At 36.2% G+C, this 27,781-nt stretch overlaps 1 protein-coding gene across 2 annotated transcripts in view; it reads right to left on the bottom strand.

Moving 5' to 3' along the window:
- The window catches only part of GOLM2 (golgi membrane protein 2), a 117,208-nt gene that overhangs the window by 24,517 nt on the left and 64,910 nt on the right, over window positions 1-27,781 (bottom strand). For both annotated transcript variants that reach the window (XM_058541465.1, XM_058541467.1), the window contains exons 7-8: window positions 11,722-11,820; window positions 10,378-10,548 (exon numbers count right to left, since the gene is read on the bottom strand). In XM_058541465.1, the coding sequence (XP_058397448.1) occupies window positions 10,378-10,548; window positions 11,722-11,820 (270 nt within the window). The remainder of the gene's footprint in view (window positions 1-10,377; window positions 10,549-11,721; window positions 11,821-27,781) is intronic.

The following is a 27,781-nucleotide window of genomic DNA, read 5'->3' as shown; positions in this document are numbered from 1 at the left end:
CCATGGGTCACTAGTTTTCAATCTCTGCAAAAGATTATTTTTGCTATTTAACAAAGTTTCAGAAACAAAACACATAGATCTAGCCTAACACAAAATCACTTTCTTCAAATTCAACTAGAGCCTGGCCATTCCTATAAGCCTTAATCTCCCTAATGAACAAATAGGCTTATCCTTCATCTGCTATTCCAAGTGTTTTCTTTTACCTATATTGAATACAGATGGAAAAATGAAGTTAACAATTAAAACTATAGCCAAAAAAATGCCCTTAATGCTTCTTCATGAAAAAAAAAATCAGAATAAAATGGCAAAATATTCTTAAAAGACAGTAGAAACGGATATAAAGTAGAATATAAAAACTTAAGGTACACTACCAAACAACAGAGGAAAAATTGTGGTTATAAATGGATAATGTTTTGCCTGATAGGCACTCAATAAAGTTTAAGAGTATATATTAATAAGAAAGAAAAGTGTGAAGAATTAAGTATCTACCTAAAAACTTAAAAAGGGAATAAAGTGACAAGTCACAAGTAGCAAAGAATAAAGTATAAGACATATTGGAAATTAAAAAAGGGCAAAATTAGTAGTTAGGTTTTTGAAAAATAAAGATTGAAACAATTGATAAATTACAATTTAAAAAAGAGAGACTATAAAAGTTTCAGGACTAAGAATTTTAGAATAAAGAAATTAAAAGTAGATAAATTCTAATAATTGTATATTAATATAATTTATGACCAAGTAATCATTTTGATTGTATGACTATCTACAGATATACAAAATTCCAAAATGGATGCAATAAGTTTAACAAATATTTAACAAATGCTTACTATGTACATGTGAAGCTGGGAAAATAAAAAGCATAAGACACAGTTCCTGCCCTTGTGGAGTTATTACTTTAATAGAGAAGACAGATACATAAACAGTTACAGAATTAAGGACACACTACCCAACATTGCTGATTCTTTAATGTTTTATTTTCCAGATTTAAGGAAACCTTTTTCTCTTTTCTCTTAAGCTATCTCTAACTTACAGCAATTTGGTAAAGTATACTTTTGTGAATAAAGATGAAACAATTACTTTTTCTCCCTACCTGATCCCTCCAGAGTTCAGAAACTCTTAGTGAGTAATCTTACTTTCATGCAATATAGTTATTTGGATAAGTTCAATAAGATACTGTTCTTGCAATAGGACACATTTGGAAACTCTGGTTGTATTACCAAGGCTCTGACTAGACTGTCATATTTGGAATGATGCATAAAATCAGATATGACCAGACAGCTTTATGGAACTAAGGTTGACTTTAAAGAGTCAATACTTGTAAAGTCCCCGTTGGAAAAACCAGCCTACATCTGGTGTACAGCGTTGCCAGCCTTACAGGTGAGTAAGGAAGGTCACTTCCCGGCAGGCTCAGGAACCTCAGGATATCTTGGGAAACTCAAGAAAAGAGGAATTCACATAAGTCTATTAGGTATTACAGGAAAAATCTGATGGTGAATCCTTGGCTTGACTTCCTAGCCTCCAGGGGCTTTTAAAAGTGCAATCTGAGGGGCGGGCCCCATGGTGTAGTGGTTAAGTCTGGCAGGCTCCACTTCAGTGGCCAAGGTTTGCAGGTTCAGATCTTGGGCGCAGACCTACACCACTCATCAAGCCATGGTGTGGCAGCAACCCACATACAAAAAATAGAGGAAGCTTGGCACAGTTGTTAGCTCAGGGCTAATCTTCCTCAAGCAAAAAAAAAAAAAAAAGAGGACGATTGGCAACAGATGTTAGCTCAGAGCGCATATTCCTCAAAAAAACACAGAAAGTCCAATCTGAGATTCCTTATGAAGAGTTCCAGCAAAAGCAAACTCAAAAGACCTATGCAGTCAATCACTATTCTTGCTGTACTTATATAAATAATCAGACCAAGTTTAATGAGACTAGACTTGTTTTGCAAAGTCTTACAAGAAATAATAGACAAATAGAGAGAAAAATGATGCTTCAATAGAAAACTATAGCACACCTTTGTGGGTATTAAATTCTAGTACTATTCATTGTCTTTAAGATTTTGTTATCTACCTGAAAACTAGACTGGATCCTGAATCCTTCTAGTTTTCTCAAATATCTGGTTACAACTCTCCAAATTAAAGTTTCCAATTTTTCTCCCACCCTTCTGACTTTGAATCACTAAAAATTAAAACTGCCCTTTTCCCAAAGCCCTGCAAACTGAAGCTGGACAATTTGATATAAACTTCAGAGAAATCACCACAACAGCTCATGTACGGACCACTTTTGTGCCTGTTGCTGCATGGGCGACTTAACAAGTTCACCAGAACACCTGATGACATCACCAGAGACATTCAAAGCGTAAACCAGGAAAATTTGTCATATTACCAGTGCCTGTCCTCCTTCCATCTGAAGATGTTTTGAGTCCAAAATCTAGAAAATCTTCTCGACTGACTGCCTTCTGGACTGAAAAACTGAGTTTACAGTTTCTGCCAAACATTACCTTTGTCTTTCTTCTGTTTCCACAGAAATGTCCAGGACTGAGACATTGATTCAGTGGGTTAAGGTAAAATCTACCAATTCAGTTTCTGGACTGTGAAACTTCTGGGGGAATTTTCAGATGAAGGAATGATGGGGTTTTCAGGATATGCTACCCCAAAACATGGTACCTTCGCATATTAAATATTTCAAGCTGAAGGAATTTGAGAAATGGCATGTGCAGGAAGGACTTTCTGACCTTCCCCTGAAGCAGGTCATAAAACTCTCACGTGAGAGGTGCCCTCCCTATACCTGAAGGAAAGAAACATCCTTATTTCCAAGACAGAGGAACACCAAGAAGAATCTGAATAAAGAGGTCTTGTTGTTTCCCCTAGTTTATACACTGATCTCATACTCTTTGTCCTATCATGTCTTTCTACAACTTTCCACTCTTCATCAGACCTAGCATAAAAACACTCAGGTTTAACTATTTCTTCAGGTCTTCAATTCCTTATGAAGGGTCTCATGTCATGCAAAGTTATATTAAATAAATTTGTATGCTTTTCTCCCGTTAATCTGTCTTTGTCAGTTTAATTTTCAGATCCAGCGAGGGACTCTAAGAAGGTCAAGGAAAACTTTCTCCTCTCCTACAACAGTTAATTACAGAATAATGTGGCATACACACTAAAGAAAGTATGTTCAATGGATTGAAGTAGTATGAGAAGGGAGTGTCTGACTTGGTCAAGACAGTAGGGACATGAAAAAGGGCTTTATCAAATAGGTGACAGCAGAGCACGGCTTTAAAGTATGATTAGGAGTTTTCTATAAATAGAACAATAAAATAAAATATTAAAGAATTTTTCCAAAACTTCAAAAGCATAGAGGAGGTGGTATGATACCTGGTGGTTGAAAAAAGAAGTGAACCTGAAGATAAGGAACTCAGATAATAGTCCTGGTTGTTCCACTGTTTACCTCAAGCAAATTAAACTCTCTGGATCTAATTTTTCTTGTCAGTAAAATGAGGAAATCATATTAGAGTAAAGTCTCAAACTTCAATGTAAATATAAATAAGGTCTAGGGTAGGGCCCGAAATCTTTTTAATGATCACAGGTGATATGGATGCTGCTGGTCCACTGACCTATACTTTGAGTAGTAGCACATTAGATTATCTCTATAGGTTCCTTGTACCTTAAAAGTTTATTTCAAATAATTCTTCTATTATATTGAAAATTTTTAGGCAAATATGATTTTGAGAAGGATAAAACTAAAGAAGAAAATTATAAGGTAAAAAAAAAAGAAGAAAATTATAAGGCAAATTACACTTAAAAAATAATTTCCCGGGGCTGGCCCAGTGGTGTAGTGGTTGAGTTCGTGCACTCTGCTTTGGTGGCCCAGGGTTAGCAGGTTCGGATCCCAGGCACAGATGTATGCACAGCTTATCAAGCCATGCTGTGGCAGGCATCCCACATATGAAGTAGAGGAAGATGGGCACGGATGTCAGCCCAGGGCCAATCTTCCTCAGCAAGAAGAGGAGGATTGGCACAGATGTTAGTTCAGGGCTAATCTTCCTCACAAAAAAATAAAAAATAATAATAATAATTTTCCTTTATGACTAAACAGTGTTTACCCTCTAGAAAATAAATATTCAAATAAAACCACTTTCCAGTTAACATGATAGCATATCTTTTAAAATTCTTATCAAAAGAATTTATTGGACATACCAACAAGTAGTTTAAAGTTGCAAGAAATGAGAAATACCAAAAAGTAACTTAGAATCTACATAATAGTGATATACTGTAACTGCAGACCCTCCAGGACCAGTTCAACTGACCCCATCTCTTAGTAACAGAGTGATTAAGAATTGCCTTTCAGAAAATCTGCAAAGTCATGTAGCCAGGGCATGCGCAAACGAAGAAATTGTGACTGGAAACAACCATGGACCCAGAGATCCTCCTTCCCATGGAACCCAAGAACTGAGACACGACTGGAACTTGAAAGTCAGACTCCTATCAAAAGCGAGGGGTCCCTCATTCTGGAAGATCCGGTGTTAAAATTCCTTCCCCACCTCATCAAAAATGTTTAGAACCCTATCATAAAAGTTTAGAACCTCATCATAAATATTTAATACCATATCATAAATGCTTGAAGCCCACCAATCAAAACCTGTCCCACCAGCATTTCTGTGTGCCAGCCTGTTCTCCCTAACGTCTTAAATATGGCCCCAAATCCTGAAATGGAGAGAGAGATCTGAGGGCACACGCCCCCTGTTCTCCCTGCAGATCCATCTTGCAGAATAAAGCTAATCTCTTTTCCCAAAGACTGATGCCATAATTAATTGGCTTGCTTATGCACATCAGGCAAGTGAACCTCAATTTTGTGTGGTAACAATACAACTTGAAAATAGAATGAAAAAATGTCTCATTTTTAAATAATAAGAAAAAAACAGTTAAGTATTTGGACATCAATTTAACTTGGGAAGTCAGATATTTATTCAAAGAAAAGTATGATTACAATGAAGCGTGAATAAATGGAGTCTCAAATGTAAAGACTAAAGATAGCAAATAATATAATACTACTCAATTTAATATATAGATTTAATTCAATATGCATTAAGGTTTCTTAGGACTAGTTATAGAACTTGATAAACTAATAGTGAAATTCTTCTGGAAGAACAGAGAAAACAATTCTTTTTATTTTAGGGTAGATTCAAATTATTATAAAGCAGTATTTTTCAAACCCATATGTGATACTGTGATTTATAATAAGAAATATGTATTTGGTCTTCATCTTTTCTGGCAGAGAGCTCCTAAAACCCTTGGAATTTCCTAAGTGATGAAAGCCATAAAGGTGCCTTTTGTTATGTTAATGAGGTTACTGTTGGAATGCACTTAAGGTTGGGGGCTGGTTGCCTGGATAATCAACCATGTGATTAGAAGGTTAGAACTTTCAGTCCCACCCCCCTGACCTCCAGGGAAGGGAGAGGGGCTGGAGGTTCAATCAGCCACCAACAGCCAATGATTTAATTGATCATGCCTATATAATGGAGCCTCCATAAAAACCCAAAAGGCCAGGTATCGGAGAGCTTCCAGGTTGATGAACACATGGAGATTTGGGGAGAGCAGCATGCTCGCAGAAGACATGGAAGTTCTATGCAATCTACCCATACCTTGCCCTATGCATCTCTTCCATCCAGCTGTTCCTGAGTATATCCTTTTATAATAAACTGGTAATCTAGAAAGTAAAATGTTTCTCTGAGTTCTGTGAGGTGCTCTAGCAAATTAATCAAACCCAAAAAGGGGACTGTTGGAACTTCAGATCTATAGCCAGTAGGTCAACATCCTAGACTTGTGATTGATATCTGTAGCCACAGGCAACATCCTAGACTTGTGATTGATATCTGAAGTTGGGGGCAGTCTTGTAGGACTGAGCCCTTAACCTATGAGATCTGAGGATTTCCAGGTAGAAGTAGTGTCAGAATTGAGTTGAATTGTAGGACACCCAGCTGGTATCAAAGAATTGCTTGGGGGTGTGGGAAAAAACCCCACACATTGGAATTGGTATCAGAATTGTTAGCTATGCTGCGGATAAGGAAAAGAGTTGGAAAAAATGGTAATCCTAGAGATAGATTAAGAATAGTGAAATAATTTAATGTGTGTGTGTGATAAACCAGAAGTAAATACCACAAAGGAAAAATAAATAATAAGAATCCTGGGACAAGTGGTTATCAGGATAGAGAAAAATTAATTTGGATCACTGTAAATCCTAAAAAGGTCAAATAATCAATTAGGGGAAAAAATATGAAAATCGAGTGGTATATTTATGCCTAGATGAAGGACAAATAATTTTCTATAAAAGAAATGAAGGTTGTCATAAGAGTCAAGATAGATATGCTTAAATATATACAAAAACAAACCTACTGCATCCAATTCAGCTAATTTCAGGATACAAGCAACAAACAAAAATCAGTCATATTTCTATGCAGTGAACAATCTGAAAAGGAAATTAAGAAAGCAATTTGATTTACAATAACATCAAAAAGAATAAAATGCTTAGGAATAAATTTAACCAAGGAGGCTATAAAACCTGTACACTGAAAACTACAAAACATTGTTGAAAGAAATTAAAGATACCTTAAATAAGCGGAAAAACATCCCATTTTCATTGATTGGAAGACTTAGTATTGTTCAGATGACAATACTCCTCTCAAAGCAATCTACAGAGTCAATGCAATTCATATTAAAATCCTAACTACCTTTTCAGTAGAAATAGACAAGCAGATCCTAAAATTCACATGGAATTGTAAGAGATCCCCAATAGTCAAAATAATCTCATAAAGAAGTTCAAAGTTGGAGGACTCATACTTCCTGATTTCAAAACTTACTATAAAGTTATAGTAATCAAAACAGTGTAGTACTGGCATCTACCCTCAACAGAGGGTAAAGTCCAGAATAAACTCATAGATCTGTGGTCAGTTGATTTTCAACAAAGATGCCAAGACTGTTCAATGGGGAAAGAAGAGTCTCTTGAACAAATAGTGCTGGGACAACTGAATACTCACACACATAAGAATGAAGTTAGATCCTTACCTCACATCATATACAAAAATTCACTTCAAATAGATCAAAAACCTGCATATAAGAGCTAAAACTATAAAGCTCTTAGAAGAAAACACAAGGGGAAATCTTCATGACCTTCGATTTGGCAAAGGTTTCTTAGATATGACACCAAAAGCATGAATAATAAAAGAAAAAATAGATAAATTGTACTTCATCAAAATTAAAAACTTTGCACATCAAAGGACACTATCAGAGAGTGAAAAGACAACCTATAGAATGGGCAAAAATATGTGCAAATCACATATGTGATGAGGGTCTAGTATCCAGAATACACAGAGACTGCTCAAAACTCAACAATAAAGACAAACAATTCAATTTAAAAATGGGCAAAGGACTTATATCCAAAGAGGATATACAAATGGCCAATAAGTACATGAAAAGATGCTCAATGTCATTAGTCATTAGGAAATGCAAATTAAAATCATAATGAGATACCACTTCACACCCACTAGGATGGCAATGGTAAAAAATTAAGTGTTGGCAAGGATGTGCAGAAATTAGAACTCTCAGGTATTGCTGGTGGGACTGTAAACTGGCGCCACTGCTGTGGAAAATAGTTTGGCAGTTCCTTATAAAACTAAACATAGAATTACCATATGACCCAGCAATTCCATATTTAGGTATATACTTGAAAGAACTGAAAACAGGTCTTCAACCAAAACTTGTAAATAAATGTTCATAGCAGCACTATTCACAATAGCCAAAAAAGTGAAAACAATCCAAATGTCCATCAACAGATGAATGGATAAACAAAATGAATTCATACAACTGAATATTATCCAGCCATAAAAAGGAATAAAGGACTGATACATGCTACAACATGGCTGAACTTTGAAAACATTATGCTAAGTTAAAGCAGCCAGATACAAAAGGCTACATATTATATGATTCTATTTATATGAAATATGCAGAATAGGTGAATCCATAGAGTCAAAAAGCAGATTAGTCTTTGCCAGGGACTGTGGGTAAGAGAGAATGGGGAGTGACTGCTTAAGGGATATAGGCTTTTCTTTTGGGGTGATGAAAATGTTCTGGAACTAGAAGTCACAATGACCACACAACATTGTGAACGTACACTAAATATCACTGAATTGTACACTTTGGTGAATCTTATGCATATTTTACCACAATTTAAAAATTATTTTTAATTTAAAGAAAATCTTTTGCGTGATAAAATATAATAAAGTCTCATATGAGGAAAGGCAACGGGGAGGAAAACTGTAATAAAAGTAATTTGTAAAAGGTTAGTATCTGAATTATTTATAAAGATTTGATACAAAGATAGAGGGCCAATCTCCAAAGTTATCAGCCTAAGTGGTCAAAATTGATGCACAGATTATATACCAAGAAATAATTACAATAAAATCACATAAAAATGGACAGGCCACTGGAAAGTAAACACTTATTTAAAACATCTTTAAGAAATGATTATATTCTGAATGCGTTATAAGAGAGTTGAAAAGCAAATGTGGCCAGGCCATAAGGAAATAAATAAATTTAAACATCTCTAGTGACACTGTGAAACTGTTCTAGAGAACAATCTAACAATAGGTAAGAGAAGCTATAAAGCCAGTCAAGTATTTCGACCTAGTATTAGTTTGAGGACTGCACTTTCAAATAAACACCCAAAGTAGGGAAAGCAGTAAATAATTTGAAAAAAAGATATTCATAGTCGTGGTAACTAACATGAGAAAATACAAAATAATTTAAATAATCAATAAAAGAGTAGAGCTAAAAGAAACTAGTATTACTGCCTAAGCCCAATGGAATATATGCATATGTCTACATATGTGTGTATATGTATATATAAATTTAAAATGACAACTATGTAACTATTTGATAGGTTAAAATGTGAGAAATAATGTCAAAGTAAATCACAAAATAGTGCTTGCATTGATTTCAACTCTATATATATATTGAAAAGAATTTGGAGTAAGTTTAAAACTCAGTAGGCTCTTTTAAAAATAAGTTGTAGAGAGTAATAATTTTTCAGCAATTATTTTCTAATCACATTCTTCACCCAATTGGTAAAAGAAATATAGGTAAGGCAACAATAAAAAATTCTATAGGATAAGCCATAAATTTATAAGAAAATCTTAAGTGATCAAATTAAGATATTTTATTTTGTTATGTCCTTACTATAAACCTCTTTTTGTTGAGATAAAAGTTTTCAGGCCGATCCTCCAACAAGATTTTGAGGAAATATTTTTTTCGCTGTATTTAGAATGTTAACCTCATTCTTGTAAATAAAAATGTTTTTCATGTAATACTTTTGTCAAGACACATAGATATGCTTTAAAATATCAAAGAAGGAAAGTGAATTAAATGTATGCAAACTATACATTTATATAGATGCAGAAATATGAATAACTGTCATAAGACCAACAAAAATATCTTGAATGGATTAATAAATGTAACACTGCGCAGTTTATACTGTACAAGCTACCTGTGTACAAATAACTGCCTAAACACTGCTCTGAACAGTAGTTTCCATAGAAGCCATCATAAAAAGCAAAAAAAAGGCAAACTGAGCTTTTAAATATTCTGTCTGTTCAGAAGTTGAAGAAGGGAAGAAATCTTGAAAAGCAGAAGCAGTGAAAAGTTATAGTTTAAGGGAGCTGACCTAAGAGATACTGTCCTGCCCCAAATTCTCTCTACTACGAGAATTTTGTCTTATACTTCCTGAGACTCTACCAACTGGAGAGTTATGCAGATTAACAGGTATTGTCCATATATCAAAATCAGTACCTCTGAAACAATTAAGCAGTCATACTCTATTACACAGTACTACGAATTGGTTCAATTTCTTTCACTTCTCTCAACACCTAAATGAAGCAAACTGCAATCAGAGGGAATGGAAAAGGAAGCAGCACTGATGCTTCCACTATGGCAGTCTCCCCAGGTCTATAATTCTCTCAGAATCCATTTTTCAAAAGTATTTACCTTCCCTCTCTTCTAATCGAAGTTTTCATTCATTAGCCTAACAAAATATATCTTTCTCACTTCCCCCCAAAATTTTACAGTCATAAGAACTAATAGCATTTTTTAAAATCAACTCACCTGAAATTTACTATTTAACATTGGAGAACATGAGAAGATTTTTGAAGTCTTTAAAATATCTCCATCCATTTAAAACCTGCATTTCTTTTAAATTTTACCACCAATATGCTTTCTCTTTAAATGAATATAATTTCACTATACATTCATTAGTTAGAGATTATAATAATGAAGACCTTGAGACTTGTAAACAAACATACTTAAAGAAATGGTTTCAGCATAATATTCATCAACTGATTCTTACTTTGCTTCAACTTATGGAAATCACTGACTCTATCCTTGGCAGCCTGCTTTAGTATATCTGCTTGAATTCGGGGTTCATTCTCCGAGTTTGGGCCTGGAATGAATCGCTGAAGAGGATTGGAAGGGTTCTGTTTTGAAGTTTCAGGGTTTCCATTGTGGTTGACATGAGAATCTATGGCATAAAAATATCAAATTAAGGTCATATTTTGCAGAAGAATTTCATAAGACCTGTTTTAGAAAAGCTAAGACACACTGTTGTCTGATACTGAGTAGTCATGAAGCCTTTTTTTAAAGCTTTATTTTAATTTCTTTAATCAAATCTTATAAACACTGTGATTTTAGCTGTGTGAAGTTTACGAATTATTCCTAGGTGAGTATCTCCAGTGCTGATTATAAACCTATTCACCAAAGCGATATATAGTAGGAACCCAAAGATTAAAATGGCAATGACACCTGTATCTTGTCCTCCCTCCAAACTCTATATTGCCGTCAGAAATGTCCAAAATACAATAACGCTTTTAGAATTTTTAATCTCTAAGTGATTTTCATCTACACAGTGACTTACAACTGTTAACTCTTGATTCTTTCTTATTAGTATCTGCTGGATAGAACCTTCCCTTCTCCCATTCCACTTTTTTCCTTGTCAAAGCCTTGATTTAGATCTTTATTATAATTAATCTTAATCATATCAATTCTCATTTTAGGAGAACATTTCTATAAAATTGAACACGTATTCAGTAGAAAACAAACAGATACATTCATAAGTACAGAGTAGGGAGTTTAATATAGGTGGATCTAGTGATTTATAGCAGGCCTCTGTGAGATAAATTTGAACACATTTCAAAGAAGGTAAATACATATAGACTGGCAGAGATGAAAGGGAATGTAGTCTAGAGTGGCAGAACAAATAATTCTTCTGCTCTTAATAATCCATTAGACAAAGTGCATTCTCAAATGATTATTTTTCCCTGAGCTTTTATCAGTCATTTGAAAATATATAGCATTAATAAGAATGAATGCTACTTCACTATGCTGCTAAATGACATGTTTTATTTACAACATAACAATACATGACCAGTAAATTGGTTTTCAAATGGAATTTTAAGAATAAGACTTCAGGGCTGGCCCCATGGCTTAGCAGTTAAGTGCGCGCACTCCGCTGCTGGCGGCCCGGGTTCAGATCCCAGGTGCGCACCGACACACCACTTCTCCAGCCATGCTGAGGCTGTGTCCCACATACAGCAACTAGAAGGAAATGCAGCTATGACATACAATTATCTACCGGGGCTTTGGGGGAAAAAAATAAATAAATAAAATTATAAAAAAAAAGAATAAGACTTCATACCTGGAGCCATATTTGGGGAGAGAGGTTGTCCAGTTGGAAGATGGGAGACTGCTTGATGACTTTCATATTGAGAAATGGAAATAGGGGGTTTCCTTAAAGCTAAAAGAAAAAATAGGTCCATATTATTCCCATTGATATTATGATTTCTAAAAGCCAATCACCATGAATCTATTTACACTGCACTAATCTTATGATGCTTATTCTAATTTTGTAATCCTTATAGTTGGTATATTAACTAAAATTTATGGCTACTAATTGATACACTGTACCATCCATCACAGATTTTGGTGATCAGTAAATCTGACCAGGATAGAAAACAGTAGAAACTGTCTTGTTCACCACTACATACATCTCCAACACCTAGAATAGAGCCTGGCACATACGAGGAGCTCAACAAAGATCTGATGAATGAATAAGTAAATGAATCTCTTCAGATACATTAAGACCTTTTTATATAGACAGAATAAATAAAAATTGACATTTATAGATCAGGTGAAGCAATGAGAGAATATGTTACTCTAAGTTGCTCAGATTTTAAACAAAAACTAAATATGACTGATATAGCAAGTAGAGATTTTTGAAGAGGGAAATTCAAGTTTTGTACAAAGAACTGTACTAACATACTTATAGTTGGGGCTTTCTTCTCCCTTAAGAAATGAAGGCATCAGGGAAAGAGATCATTTTTTACTCACTACCACTGACTCCAGTGCATCCTTGGGCAGCTTAACATGATAGAAAAGCAGACAGCAAAGAAGGAAACTAGAGAGAAGGGAAACAGATATGGAGAAAAAAATAGAGAGCCCATCTATAAGATATGATTAGAGGCACAATTTATTCTTCTAAAACATTGGTGTGGCAGAGACAATGCTATGTGATCCTATTTCATTATATTTTTCCTGGGCACAGAGAAAGATCAGCCTTCTTTACCGTTAGGGGCCATAAGACTGAGTCCTGACCTTGAGGATGTAGGTCAAACCAAACGTGCCACTTCCAAGTATGGTGATAAAATCTTCTGTGCAAATCACCTACAATCTCACTTCCCTTTTTGTCACAACTTAGGAGGCTACACATGAAGATGGTTGCATCAAATAATAGAAGGGGACACTGCTTGGAGGAGAGCTATAAAGAGAGTCATCCAACCTGCATCAGACTGTAATATGAACAATAAATAAACCTTTATTGTTTTAAGCCACTGTAATTTGGGGATTGTTTGTTAATACATCACTGCCTATTCAATCCTAACTAGAATACCTGGGTTATTTTTATAATCCTCAAAGTTTATTTCCATGACTGTATTTCATTTATTGTTACAAGGATTTCTAAATTTAAAGACCCAACAAGCTTAAAATTCACTCTAAGAAAGCAACCCACTCAAATTTACAGAAAGTTGAGGTCTTCTCTATCTCTCTGTGTTCCCATTACCTTGTTCCTATCGCCAGATGCAACGCCCAACACCCACTTTCTACACATAAGAGAGCTAAATAACAACAATCAGCTGACATCTTTAAGGAGTAGTACTTTGCCAGGTTTAACAGTACAATTTTCATTTGCCAACAGACTCTGAGGACACTAAGCATCTGGTAGATATATTTGGAAAGAGAAGTCAGTCACAATCCACAAATTTATTGATCACTGTTGGACCCTAGCTGGCTCCAGCACTATAAACCAGACGACAATAGAGGACACCTCTATTACTAAACAAGAAGTGATTACACATGTCCTTAGCTTTATATAATAATGCTTCCTGCTCAAGAACAAGGTGACTACTTGAAGACAAAATTGTGATTTAGAAAGGTAGGAAAAAGCTGGATTAAAAACAGGCTTTATAAAACATCCACGGGAGTTTAGAACTGATACAGTAGAAAAAGAGTAGTAATATGGAGGCCTTATAAATTTGACATTAATAATACATGTTCCTACAGAAAATTTAGAAAAGTAGAAAAGCACAAAGAAAATAAAAATTAGCTGTAATTCTACTACTTAAAAATAACCACTATTATCATTTGAAGAATATCTCTCTGGTGTTTTGGGGTTTTTTTAATGTACATTGTAATATACACCTAAAATAAAATTAGGATCCAATCATATACACTATCTTATAGTCCTATTTTTTACTTAATATTTTATACATATTTTTCTATGTCATTCCATTTTCTTCTACGACATTCCCAAATGGTAGTGCTGAATCAAAATTTTCAATTTAATAGGTTTGGCTAGAGAGACCTGGGTAAAGAATTGCCACAAGGACTTTGGAGCCCCATAAATGGTATCAGCTAAGCTAGTTGATGGATAGACTTTCACTACTTAGGAAAAAGTAATGTGTTTTCTGGAAACACTTCACTTTCTATGCTTTTACTTTAGCTTTTTGTTTACTTTCCTTTTTGGTTTCCTTGAAAAGTTCCTTTTAAAAAAACTTCAGCCTTCTTTTTGTTGAACTAAGGGGAAAGGTGATTTATTTATACATAGGACAAGATAGAGACTTGCCCAGGAGCCAGAATTAATAGTTACAGCTAGTGGTACCGAAACAAAGGAAGATCTAGAAAACTACTAGTGGACTTGAAGACAACTAAGAGTGCTAATCTCACTCTCCAATTTTGAATAGGGTTCTTCAGACTTTTTTCCTACACACCTACAAGTGTCTAATTTTCCCTTCACAAATATGACATTATATTATACTTGCTTTCTTGTAACTTGCTGTCTTCATTTAAAAAAATCCTAGGCATGTTTATATATAGCTCAACATCATTTTTAATGACTACATATCACATTTTATGGATCTGACAAACTTAATGAACTCACCTTCCCTATAATCTTTATGTGGTTTTAAATTTGTCATTATATACAATTTTATGATGAGAATTCTTGTACCTACATGATAGAGTAAATTCTCAGGAAAGTACTAAGCACTACGTCAATGGCTATGCATACTTCTTAAACATATTAAGAGAAACTGAATAATAAATGTGAGCTTGAAGACAATAAAAGTATAGGAAAAAATGAGACACTGAAAAGACTGCAAACAATAATTTATGATATTAAAGCAGTTCTAATTCTATATATTTTACCCTAGTCCTCTCCATTGAGGACCATTGAGAGCCAGTAGAAAATATACATCAACAGAGAACAGCACGCTACTATAAGATAATATCATTAATAACTAGGCTGCTAAAATATATATCACTCATAAAACCACTATTAAGGAAAAGTACCAAAGATAAAATGAAAAAAAACTATTTACCATAAACACAAAATATAGGGTACAAAACCACTAGAGCACATAGCATTTATCCTACCACTATGGTCCTGGGTTTTGTAATTTTTATAAAGAAGAGCTATCAGCATGGAAATTCAATCATTCTACAATATTTATTGTCAACTATATGCTAAGTACTGTTCTAAAAACCTGGAGATTTAGCAATGAACACAACAGATCAAGTTATTGCCCTATGAAGCTTACATTCTTGTTGGGTAGATAATAATAAATAAAAAACTATGTATAGAATATAATATAAAAGTCAGATGAAAAGTGTTACATATAAGTAAAACAGGGAGATGTGACAGAGAGTGGTGGGAGATTTTATTTTAGATAGTTTGGTCAAGGGAGGCAGTTTTGAGGGAGAGACAATTAAGCAGAGGTGTGAATGGAACATGGAGGAAGAGCATTCAGGTAGAGACCAGCAAGTACAAAGGCCTTGAGACAGGAGCATGCACAGCATATCTGAGGAACTGCAAAGAAAGGAGTGAGGGCAAAGTGTTAGAAATGAGGTCAGAGAGGAAAGAAGGGGCCATATTACAGACGCAACAGTAAAAATGTTAGGAATAGGTGGTAAGAAGGCTAGGGTCCAAGGGCTGGGACTACATTTGGTAACTCCAAAAGAGACAATAATAGTAGTAATTATAATAATAATAGCTCCCATTTTCTGAGTACTTAGTACGAACCAGGCACTAATCTCATGTCACCCTCAAATCTATCGGACATAGATATCCCCTTTTACAGATGAGGAAACTGAAACTCACAACAGTAGAGATGAGACATAGTCCTTACTTGACTTAAAAATTCAAAGTAGTCGTTTCTAGAGAAAGTGGCTGAGATGCTTACAAAAGGTGACAGGAGGTTTCAGGCTAATCCTCCTCCACTTCTCTATTAGCCCTCAGTTGCAGGCTCTACTCTGACAGCAAAAGAAAGAACTGTCCTCCTTTTACTCTCATTTTCTTATTCCAATGACAGGGCTATAATTTTAAAAATGTTCACACTTTCAGTTTCCTCCCTTACAGGGCTTCACAATCCAGTATCAATAACTATGGAGAAGGAATATGGCACTAGTAAGCAGTGGTCCTCAACTCCAGCAGCACTTCAGTATTACAGATACCACCCCAGACATACTGAATATGGGAATGGTACCTGGGTATTTGTATTTATTAAAAGCTCCAAAGGCAGTTCTGTTGCACAGTCAAGAGAGTAAGACAGAATAAAAAGCATGGGATTTAGAGTTAGACCAAGGTTCAAATCATGACTCTGCAATTTATCAACTTATGACTTTGGTTTAGTGCCTAATTTGTCGAAGCCTCGGTTTTCATTTGAAAAACAGGGATAACGCCATTTACCCTGCATGATCGATTTGGGGATTAAGTGAGAAGGATTGCTAATGGATTATGACACAAGCCTAGCAAATAGTCGGTGTTCAATATATACCGAAGCATTTAGAGTTTTCAAAGTATTTATCTTTAGAATGAAAAAAGAATTCAAGATTCAGGTTGAGAAAACAAAACATTTAAATGTAAAACTACTAACCAATTTGTTGATCCTCCTGATTACAGTTTGCTCATACTTAGGAGTCCTGATGAATGTTTACTTATAGTAATGTTCTGAGACGTTCATGAAATTCTGATCAGCAATTGCCCATAAAAAATATTAATCATTCTGAAGCATGAACATTAAATACAAACAATGATGTAACATTCTCATGTTACTTTGCTCTACGTATAAATACAGATATTATTGCTCAAATATTGGTCAGTGGGACCATCTTAGCCCTCCAACAAATACACGCACATGTGTACAGAGACTATTAAAATGATGTTCTTATATAGTTCCTAAAACCTGTCTGTGAAATAAACTTCCTTCAAACTTGGAGATCCATTTACATAATTTAAAAACAACAACACAGACTTCCACTGTTAGCCATGACATAGTAACCAGTACTGAACTTACCCTCCTATACCCTAAATAATTTCTAATATGGACAAAATAGATAAGGTAACTGTTTTTGGGCACTGGACTACCAGCAGCACAAGACTATTTCTTGAAAAAAGAGATATACACGAAATGGGCAGTCTCAGTGAACAGAAGAGGCAGAGATCATCAGGGTCTGGGATGCTGAGGTGGCTGAAATTTGCAGGACAGAATACTACAAAGAAAGGAGTTGTGTGAGCTGAAATGGGGAGAAGAAATCTGCATGGATATTCCCCTTGGGTCTTTAGCCAAGGCCTGGGCTGTGTATACACAGGGTGAGACTCTATGGGGCCTAACAGCAAACACCTGCTGCAGGGCTGAGAGCTGAACAGAAATAACAGAGGTCATGTGGCACTTGAAGACAATGGATCGCTGGCCCAGCCATAGTAAAGAATCTTCACTGAGCATTTTGGGCATTCCGATGAGATGCTACAAGTCCTACTTTGAAAGTAGGGATCACACCCTAGAGTTAAGGGCCATGCCCTCAGACTACGAACAAAGTCAAAACTGACCTGCCCTAACAAAGCATAAAACCAAGCCTGACAGAATCAAGAGGATTCATCAGTAATTTAACTGTCTGCCAGAACAAAACTCAATACCCTTTAAAAGAAGACAACAAAATCCATACTTCCTTAGTGTTATCATTCAAACGGCACAGGATAAAATTACTAGACATACAAAGAAATAGGAATATGACTCATAATCAAGAAAAAAAGCAATCAACAGAAAAAGACTCAAAGATGATCCACTTGCTGAAATTAGCAGACAACGACTTCTAAACAATTTATATATATATGTACAAAGATTTAAAGGAAAAGATGGGGACACCCAGTAGAGAAATGGAAACTAAAAGAAGAATCAAAGGGAAATTCTAGAACTGAAAATACAACATCTAAAATGAAAAATACACTGAAAGAGCTTTGAAGAGTGTTTTGACTAAATACCATAGAAAAAGGGGTCAACAAACTTGAAGACAGATCAAGGACACTGAACAAATTGAAGAAGAAAAATTACTGCAAAAAAACTGAACGGAACTTCAGTAACCTGTGGGACTATATCAAGCAGTCTGAAATGCATGTACCTCAAGTCCCAGAAGGAGAAAAAAGAGAGAATTTGGCAGAAAAATTTTTGAATAATATTTGAATTTGAATAAAGGCTGAAAATTCCCCAAATTTGGTGAAAAACAACCCACAAATTGAAGAACCTCAGCGAATCCCAACGATGATAAATACAAAAAAAATCAAACTAAGGCACATCATAGTCAAAATGATGAAAATTAAAACTAAAGAGAATATCTTAAAAGCAATTAGAAAAAAATACATGCTAATATAAGGACACAATAAAAAGAACGATGGCTGACTTAGAATCAATGGAGGCTACAAGACAGTGGAATTGCATCTTTAAAGTGCTGAAAGAAAAACAAATTGATCTAAATTATCATATTCAGTAAAAATATTCCTCAAAAATGAGTATGAAATAAAGATATTTTCAGATAAACAAAAGTTGGAAAAATTTGTTGCTAGAAGGCCCGCATTTCAGGGCCGGCCCCGTGGCTTAGCGGTTGAGTGCGCGCGTTCTGCTACTGGCGGCCCGGGTTCAGATCCCGGGCGCGCACCGAGGCACCGCTTCTCCGGCCATGCTGAGGCCACATCCCACATACAGTAACTAGAAGGATGTGCAACTACGACATACAACTGTCTACTGGGGCTTTGGGGGAAAAAAGGAGGAGGATTGGCAATAGATGTTAGCTCAGGGCCGGTCTTCCTCAGCAAAAAAAAAAAAAAATAAGAAGCCCTGCATTTCAAAAACTGCTAAAGGAAGTTCTTCAGGCTGAAGGGAAAATGATAATCAAGATACAAATTAGAGGCCGGCCCGGTGGCATAGCAGTTAAGTTCGCACATTCTGCTTCTGCGGCCCAGGGTTCACAGGTTAGCATCCTGGGCACGGACCTACTCACCGCTCATCAAGCCATGCTGAGGGAGCATCCCACATAGAAGAGCTACAACTCTACAACTATAATACACAACTATGCACTGGGGCTTTGGGAAGAAAAGAAAAAAAAGAGGAAGATTGGCAACAGATGTTAGCACAGAGCCAATCTTCCTCAAAAACAAAAACAAACAAACAAAAAAAGATACAAATTAGAATCCACAGGAAGGAATGAAGAGCACTGGAAATGGTAAATGTGTGGTAAATATAAGAGACCATAATTTTTTCTTCTTTTATTTTCTTGAAAGCCTTTTTAAAGCAAAAATAATAATACCGAAAGTACTGGGATTTTTAGCATATAGAATTAAAATATAGGACAACAATAACACAAAGGGTGAGGCAAGGTAAGTAGAATTATATCTATGAGGTTCTAACATTTTACATGAAGTGGTACAATATTATTTCTAAGTAGACTATGATATGTAAAGGATGCACATAGTAATCCCTAGAACAACCACTAAAACACAATACCTCGGTAGTATAGTTTTTAAAAAGTGGGAGAAACAGGCACCAATTAAACTCTCAAACCCATTGAGTCTTAACTATTCCTGTTCTCCCTAGATGATACCTGCTGTTTCAAGACCTTCTTTTGATTTCTTTTTTCTTAATTGTGCTAGTATAAATTGTGGCCTCATAAAATATGACAATAAAAGAAATGTCTTTCGATTTTAAACCAAATGTATCATTAGAAATTTATGTATCTTTAGTAGCAATTTTCAGGAATATTTACAATTTGATATTATGCTAGTATAGGTATTTTTCCCCTATAAAAAAAAATTATAAATATCCAATTTTACATAATTTGTTTCTTCTGTAAGAGAGATCTTTGAAAATTTTATTTTTCCCTGAGGAAGATTTGCTCTGAGCTAACATCTCTTGCCAATCTTCCTCTTTTTGCTCAAGGAAGATTCGCCCTGAACTAACACCTGTGCCAATCTTCCTCTATTTTGTATGTGCGTCGCTGCCACAGCATAGCCACCAACGAGTGGTGTAGGTCTGTGTCCAGGAACTGAAGCAGAGCCACCAAAGCAGAGCACACAAACTTTGCCACTAGTTCATGGGGCCAGCCCTGAAAACTTTTTCTTAAAGGGCCAGATAAGGAATATTTTAGGCTTGTAGGCCATACTCAAGTCTGCTGTTCTGGCACAAAACCAGCCACAGACAACACATAAACAAATGAGCATGATAGTGTTTCAATTAAACTATTTGTTAAAACAGATAACCAAGTTTTAGTTTGCCAATTTCTGTTTTACAAGATACCTAAGAGAAAACTTAAGTATATCTATAGTGATTCACTTTGTTAAAAAATTTCAATGTATTTTTATAAATTTAGATAATTTTTCCCCTATAAGCTCTACCCTTTAGAGAAAGAATCTTTTTGTTATTTTTTGCTGTTGCTCTCTTTAAGAAGTGAATGTACTGATACCTTTTTATTTTCGTCCCCAAAGCCCTAGTACATAGTTGTATATCCTAGTTGTAGGTCCTAAAGAAAGAATCTTTACACACATACAAAAAAAGATTAACTACATTGCTTCTTTAAAATATAATCTTCTACCTTTTTTCTCCTTTCAAATATCACTGTAATCACCTCTCTTTAATTTTTCAAAAATCATTAATTTTTTGAATAGGTAATTTATGAAATTACCTTATGAAATCTTGAAACCAAAATTCAAAAGGTTCAAAAGGTTGTATAATGAAAAGTCAGTCACCTTTTCTTCTCTGTCCTCAGTCTTCTTCCCCAGAGGCAACCACTATTACCAGTTTCAATCTAGAGCAGCACTATCCAATAAAACTTTTTGCAATGACAGAAATGTTCTATATCTGTGCTGTCCAATACAGTAGCCACTAGCCATAGGTGACTATTAAGCACCTGAAGTGTGGCTAGTTTGACTGAGGAACTGAATTTTTAGTTGTATTTAAGTGTAATGAATTTAAATAACTACATGTGATGAGTGGTTACTGTATTAGACAGTGCAGATCTAGAGAATCGTCCTAAAGCAGTGGTTTTCTACCTCGACTACATAATATAATCACCTAAAGAGCATTTAAACATTCAATGCCCAGGCTGCATCTCAGACCAAATATATCAAAATCTCTGGAGCGGGACCCAGGCATCTTTTTTTTTTTTTCAAAACTCCCCAGTGATTCCAATATATAGCCAAGGTCAAAAGAAAATTAAATATCTTATAAATAGACTAGCTCTACCTAATGTTAAAAAACCAAAAGGAATAACTTTCTAAGTAATTAATTATAAAAGAACTTCCAATTTCTCAAGCACATACAAATCTTTATATCTATATAGGGTTTTTCCTAAAGTAAATCATTAGGGGCAATTTTTACTATGAGATTGACTGGACCTAAAACTAGAAAGAAGTTTCCAAGTAAGAAATAAGATTATCCTCTCTGTTGATATGCAAGACATGGAAAAGGTATTTGCATTACATACTATTAAAGAACTCTTAAAAATCAGCGAGGAAAATACCAACAATCCAATAGGAAAATGAGCAAAAATGATTACCAGGCAGTTCATAGAAAAAGGCAACCAAAATAGCCAATAAACATATGAAGTGACGCTTAATGTCACTAGTACCAAGGCAAATTTAAGTTAAAATGAGATACCATTTCACAACCATCAGATTGGCAAAAAACTAAAAGTATAACAAACTCAAATGTTAGTGAGGATGTGGATGACAGAAATTGTCATATATTACTAGTAGAAGTATAAACTGATATAAGTATAGTGAAGCTAACAATACTCTATGATGCAAGATTCTACTTTTAAGTGCATACCCTTGTGCTTGGGATTGTTTATGAGTTATCAGTTTGCTGAACTATTGATCTTCTCAACCCTCAGTGACCGGGTAGGGCCTGGGACAGCTAGACCCCTAGGCCTGTCCTCTAACCCGCAACAGCCTCATCTTTTTATCTCAATGTACTAATCAAATATTAGAAGTATCTAGAGACTCTCATGTGCACAACAAGATATACACAAGAATGTCCACTGTAGTACTGTTTGAAGTAACAAAACATTGGAAGGAGCCTACTTGTTTATTATATATGAATAGATAAATTATGATATATTTATACAATGGAATAATTATAACCATTAAAAAGCCACAGGATAACCTGGGTAAGTCTCAAAAGCATAATACTGAGGAGAAAAAAACAAGCTGCAGAATAATATACACAATAAGACACCATTTATTTAAAGTTTAAGGCAGCAAACAAAACAATACTTTATAGTTTTATAGATGCTTACAAATGCAATAAAAGCCTAAAAACATGTATGGAAATTGATACACACCAATCTTAGCATAGTAGATACCTGTGGGGAAGAAGAGACAGGAATGGGAGCTAGAGGATACACAGGGAAGCTTCAACTTATCAGTAATGTTTTATTTCTTTAACAATAATATCAATGACAGAAATAGCTGAAACAAACGTGGCAAAATGTTATTTTATTTTATTTTTTTTAGGGCAGTGGGTACTTGGCTATTCAATATATTATTCTCTATGTTTTTCTGTATGTTAAAAAAGAAAGTATGTTCTAAAAAAGTTTAAAGACTAGTGATATTAATATGTAACTGCCTAACATCACAGGTGCCTAAAACAGTACATAGGTAAACATTCAGGTCAAGGATGGTCATGGGTTAAATTATAGGAATCCTGTAAAATCTTGGTGATTAGCTCCAAATCAACTTCAAAAAACAAACAAAACCCACAGAGGTTTAGCTCTATGGCTTTGGAAGCTGAGAAGCCGAAATATCACGCTAACCATAGGCACATGCTATACACCCCTTGACTGTTTCAGAATTGTATTTTAAGATAGTTCAGCACTGTTCTGCTACAGTTTCTAGTACAGTCTCGGCTATTGTAAACAAAGCTGTCATTAACACTTAAGTCTGATTTAAAATTAGAAGGATGTGTTCCTTCCTCTACTTCCCCTGTGGAGTTACTGCCTCTATAGTCATTAGGGACACCACATGGATGGGCATTAAGAACTCTGGCATAGATTACTTCTGAGAGAAAAGAAACACTCAGTAAAAGGAGTGACAAGGAGATAACAAATATATTTACAATGATATGAAATAATCATAATAATAACAGCAGCTAAGATTTATATTGCACTGCCTATGTGCCAGGCACTGTTCTAAGTGCTTTAGATTCAAACCTCACATCTACCCAGTGAGGGTGGAACTGTTAGTATCCTATTTCATAGATAAGGCTAAGGGTGAAGAAATGGTCACATGCTTGTTAAAAGATAGAGCCAAGCATTTGAATCTAGGCAATTTGACTGCAGAAACCATTGCGTCACCACTAAGGATATTCTGTTAATTCAACCATACACATTAACTGGGACCCTGTCACGTGCAAGGCACAATACTGGGAGCTGAGAGTACAAAGATACGACATGGCTTTCCGTTGTGTTTGCTTTTGACTGACTACACAGCTCAAAGTTTCTTTTCACCAGTTATTATATCAAAATAATCTTTATACTCAAAATACTTCTCTAAATAATTAAGGATAACTGTTATGAACAATGATATTCAAAACAAAGCACCAACAGTTTAAAGAGGTTCAAAAATTAATCCAAAGGACTTCTAGTTTCTAGTTCTGCATGTAAGGAGCTTAGAAGTAAGTCACCACTCCAACCTAACAACAAGTAAAAAGCTGAAACCGTTGAAAAATCAATGACTCTTTTTAGATACATAAGAGAGGGTAGGACATAGAGCAAACCACTGTCCCTAAGACTGGAGAAAGAGACAAGCGAGTCATGGCTTACAGGAGTAGACACATGAGCAGAAACTCCATGGGAACCAGTGCTGGAGTAAAAAAACCTGAACTCTAGGGGCCAGCCTGATGGCATAGTGGTTAAGTTCACACACTCCACTTCAGCAGTCTGGGGTTCGCAGGTTCGGATTCCAGGCGCAGACATATGCACTGCTTATCAAGCCATGCTGTGGCAGGAGTCCCACATAAAAGTAGAGGAAGATGGGCAGGGATGTTAGCCCAGGGCCAATATTCCTCAGCAAAAAGAGGAGGACAGGCCACAGCTGTTAGCTCAGGGCTAATCTTCCTCAACAAAAAAATAAAGCACACACAAAAATCCCCGAGCTATAATTGATGAATTGCTGGAGGCTCAGTGTGAACAACTCAGAAAGTTAAAAACTCCAGGGGGTAGTGACATCAGCATCACGGCAGAATGAGTTGTTCCCTTTGTCTATTCCCTCTAAGTTATAACTAAACGGACATTCATTGACCAACACAGGATTCCCTACACAACACAACAGGACACCTGAGAGATCCACGCAACTATATATCTGCAGGTGGGTGGACTGGATCCCAGGAAGCAGTGGAACTAGATGAACAGACTCCTCTTCCTCCTCCCCATCGGCAGTGATCAAGGTCATGGATCCTCACACAGCGGCCTGTGCAACTGTGAGTGGAGGCAGGGGAAGCCAGGCTCTCGTGCAAACGCTTTCAGGGTGGTAGCTCAGCCCACAGGGGCACCCACCTACAGAGGCAGCCCCACCTGTGCGAATACTCCCCACCGAGTGGCAGTGGCTCAGTCCCCGAAAAGATGCCCTGCCTGAGTGAACACTCCCCACGAAGTGGCGGTGGCTCAGCCCAAGTGAAGGCGCCCAGCCCACCGAGCACAGCAGCTCAGCTGATCCACTCACAAATGCAGTGCCGGCCTGTGCCAAAGTGCCCCTCCCACTGGGTGCACTGCCCAGCTGTGATCCACCTGCTGAGCACAGAGGCCCTGCCCGTATGAGCACAACCAGCCATGCAGCTTCAGCCAGCCCACATGAACACAGAGTGGCCCAACCAGCACAATTACCAGCAGACAGGGCAGGAACAGAAAACACAGCTCCTCCCTACCCCCAGCTGAGTGGTGGCAGGTAGAATCTGCAACCGGATACTACCACAAATGCACCAGCAGAGAACCAATTCATCAGACACCATGAAGAACTACAGTAACACTGCAGAGCAGAAGGAAAATGACAAGTCTCCAGAAACCACTCCTGAAGTCACAGAATATTACAGTCTAAATGACAGAGAATTCAAAACAGTTGTCATAAAGAAATCCAAAGAGTTATAAGAAAACACAGACAGACAGTTCAATGAGCTCAGGAATAAAATTAATGAACAGAAGGAATACTTCACCAAAGAGACTGAAGCCCTTAAAAAAACTATACAGAAATTCTGTACATGACAAACACAATTAATGGATAAAAATAATGTAGGTGGGCCGGCCCATGGTGTAATGGTTAAGTGCACGTGCTCTGCTGCTGGCGGCCCGGGTTCAGATCCTGGGTGCACACCGATGCAGTGCTTGTCAGGCCATGCTGTGGCGGCTTCCCACATAAAGTGGAGGAAGATTGGCATGGATGTTAGCTCAGGGCCAGTCTTTCTCAGCAAAAAGAGAGGAGGATTGGCATGGATGTTAGCTCAGTGCTGATCTTCCTCACACACACACACACATAAAATAATGTAGAAACAATAAAAAAATAGAGGAGACATTATGGAGGACAGAAACAGTGAATTAGAAGGTAGAAACAGGGGTCGGCCCCATGGCCTAATGGTTAAGTTCTGTGCCCTCCACTTTGGCAGCCCGGGTTTGGTTCCCGGGTGCAGACCTATACCACTTGTTAGCAGCCATGCCGTGGCAGCGATACATATACAAAATACAGGAAGACTGACATCGATGTTAGCTCAGGGAGAATCTTCCTCAGCAAAAAAGAAATGTAGAAATGGCTTTAGGTGGAGGAGGAGAGAGAACTAAGATTTTTAAAAAATGAAGGAATTCTTTGAGAAATATCCGACTCAATTAGGAAAAGTAACATAAAGATTATAGGCGTTCCAGAGGGAGCAGAGAGGAAGAAAGGACAAGAGAGCTTGTTCAAAGAAATAATAGCTAGTAACTTCCCAAACCTGGGGAAGGAACTGGACTTAGAAGTACATGAAGCCAATAGAACTCCTAATTACATCAACACAAAAAGACCTTCTCCAAGACATATAATATTAAAGCTGTCAAAAGTCAATGACAAAGAAAAGATATTAAGGGCAGCACCGCAAAGGAAAATAACCTACAAAGGAACCCCTATCACGCTTTCAGCAGATTACTCAGCAGAAACCTTACAGGCTAGGAGAGAATGGAATGATACATTCAAAATACTGAAAAACAAAACTTTCAGCCAAGAATACTCTATACAGCAAAATTATCCTTCAGATATGATGGAGAAATAAAAGCTTTCCCAGATAAACAAAAGCTGAGGGAGTTCATCACCACTAGAACTGCCATATAAGAAATGATGAAGAAAGCCCTCCTACCTGAAACAAAAAGGCAAAGGTTTACAAAGCTTTGAGCAAAGAGATAAATAGACAAAACCAGAAAATTGCAGCTCTCTATCAGAACAGGTTAGCAAACACTTAATTATAACACAGAAGATAAACGGAAGGAAAGCATCAAAAACAACTACAAACACTTCAATTTAGTTACAAACTCACAACACAAAAGAGAGTGATTTGTGACAATAATAACTCAGAAGGGGAAGAAGAATGGGATGGAACCTGCTTAGGCTAATGGAGATAAGAGGCTATCAGAAAATGGACTATCTCATCTATGAGATCTTTTATACAAACCTCGTGGTAATCACTAAACAGAAAATCAGAGCAGAGCCACAATTCATAAAAAAACAGAAAACCACCACAGAAAACCATCAAATTGAAATGACACTCAGAAATAGAGTGAAAAGAAACAATGGAAATTTAGGACAACTGGAAAACAAGAGATGAAACAGCAGTATTAAGCCCTATATCAATAATCACTCTAAATGTAAATAGATTGAATTCTCCAATCAAAAGACACAGAGTGGCTGGAGGGATTAAAAAACAAGACCTAACAATATGCTGCCCCCAGGAAACACATCTGAGCTCTAAAGGCAAATACAGGCTCAGAGTGAAGGGATGGAAGATGATACCCCAAGCAAAGAAAGCAGGTGTTGCCATACTTTTATCAGACAAAGCAGATTTCAAGATAAAAAAAAACAATGAGAGACAAAGAGGGGCAGTATATAATGATAAAAGGGACATTCCACTAAGAGGACATAACACTTATAAATATATATGCACCTAACACCAGGAGTACCAAAGTATATAATGTAACTATTAATAGACATAAAGGGAGAAATGGACAGCCACACAATAATAGTAAGGGACCTCAACACCCCACTTACATCAATGGATAGATCATCCATACAGAAAGTCAACAAGGAAACAGTGGTCTTAAATGAAACATTAGACCAGATGGACTTAACAGATATATATAGAACATTCCATCCAAAAACAGCAGAATACACATTCTTCTCAAGTGCACACAGAAGATTCTCAAAGACAGACCATATGTTGGGAAATAAGGCAAGCCTCAATAAATTTAAGAAGACTGAAATCATATGAAGCATCTTTTCCAACCACAATGCTATGAAACTAGAAATCAACTACAAGAAAAAAGCTGGGAAAGTCACAACTATGTGGAAACTAAACAACACACTACTGAACAACCATTGGATCAATGAAGAAATCAAAGGAGAAATCAAAAAATACCTGGAGACAAATGAAAAAGAAAACACAACATACCAACTCTAATTGGATGCAGCAAAAGTGGTACTAAGAGGGAAATTTATAGCAATACAGACCTATCTCAACAAACAAGAAAAACCTAAAATAAGTAATCTTAAATTATACCTAACAGAACTAGAAAAAGAAGAAAAAACAAAGTCCAAAGTCAGCAGCAGGAGGGAAATAATAAAAATTAGATAAGAAATAAATGAAATA

This window comes from Diceros bicornis, chromosome 5, assembly GCF_020826845.1.
Source record: "Diceros bicornis minor isolate mBicDic1 chromosome 5, mDicBic1.mat.cur, whole genome shotgun sequence".
NCBI lineage: Eukaryota > Metazoa > Chordata > Mammalia > Perissodactyla > Rhinocerotidae > Diceros > Diceros bicornis.
The sequence above is the reverse complement of the archived record's forward strand: the minus strand, read 5'-3'. Positions and strand labels throughout refer to the sequence as shown.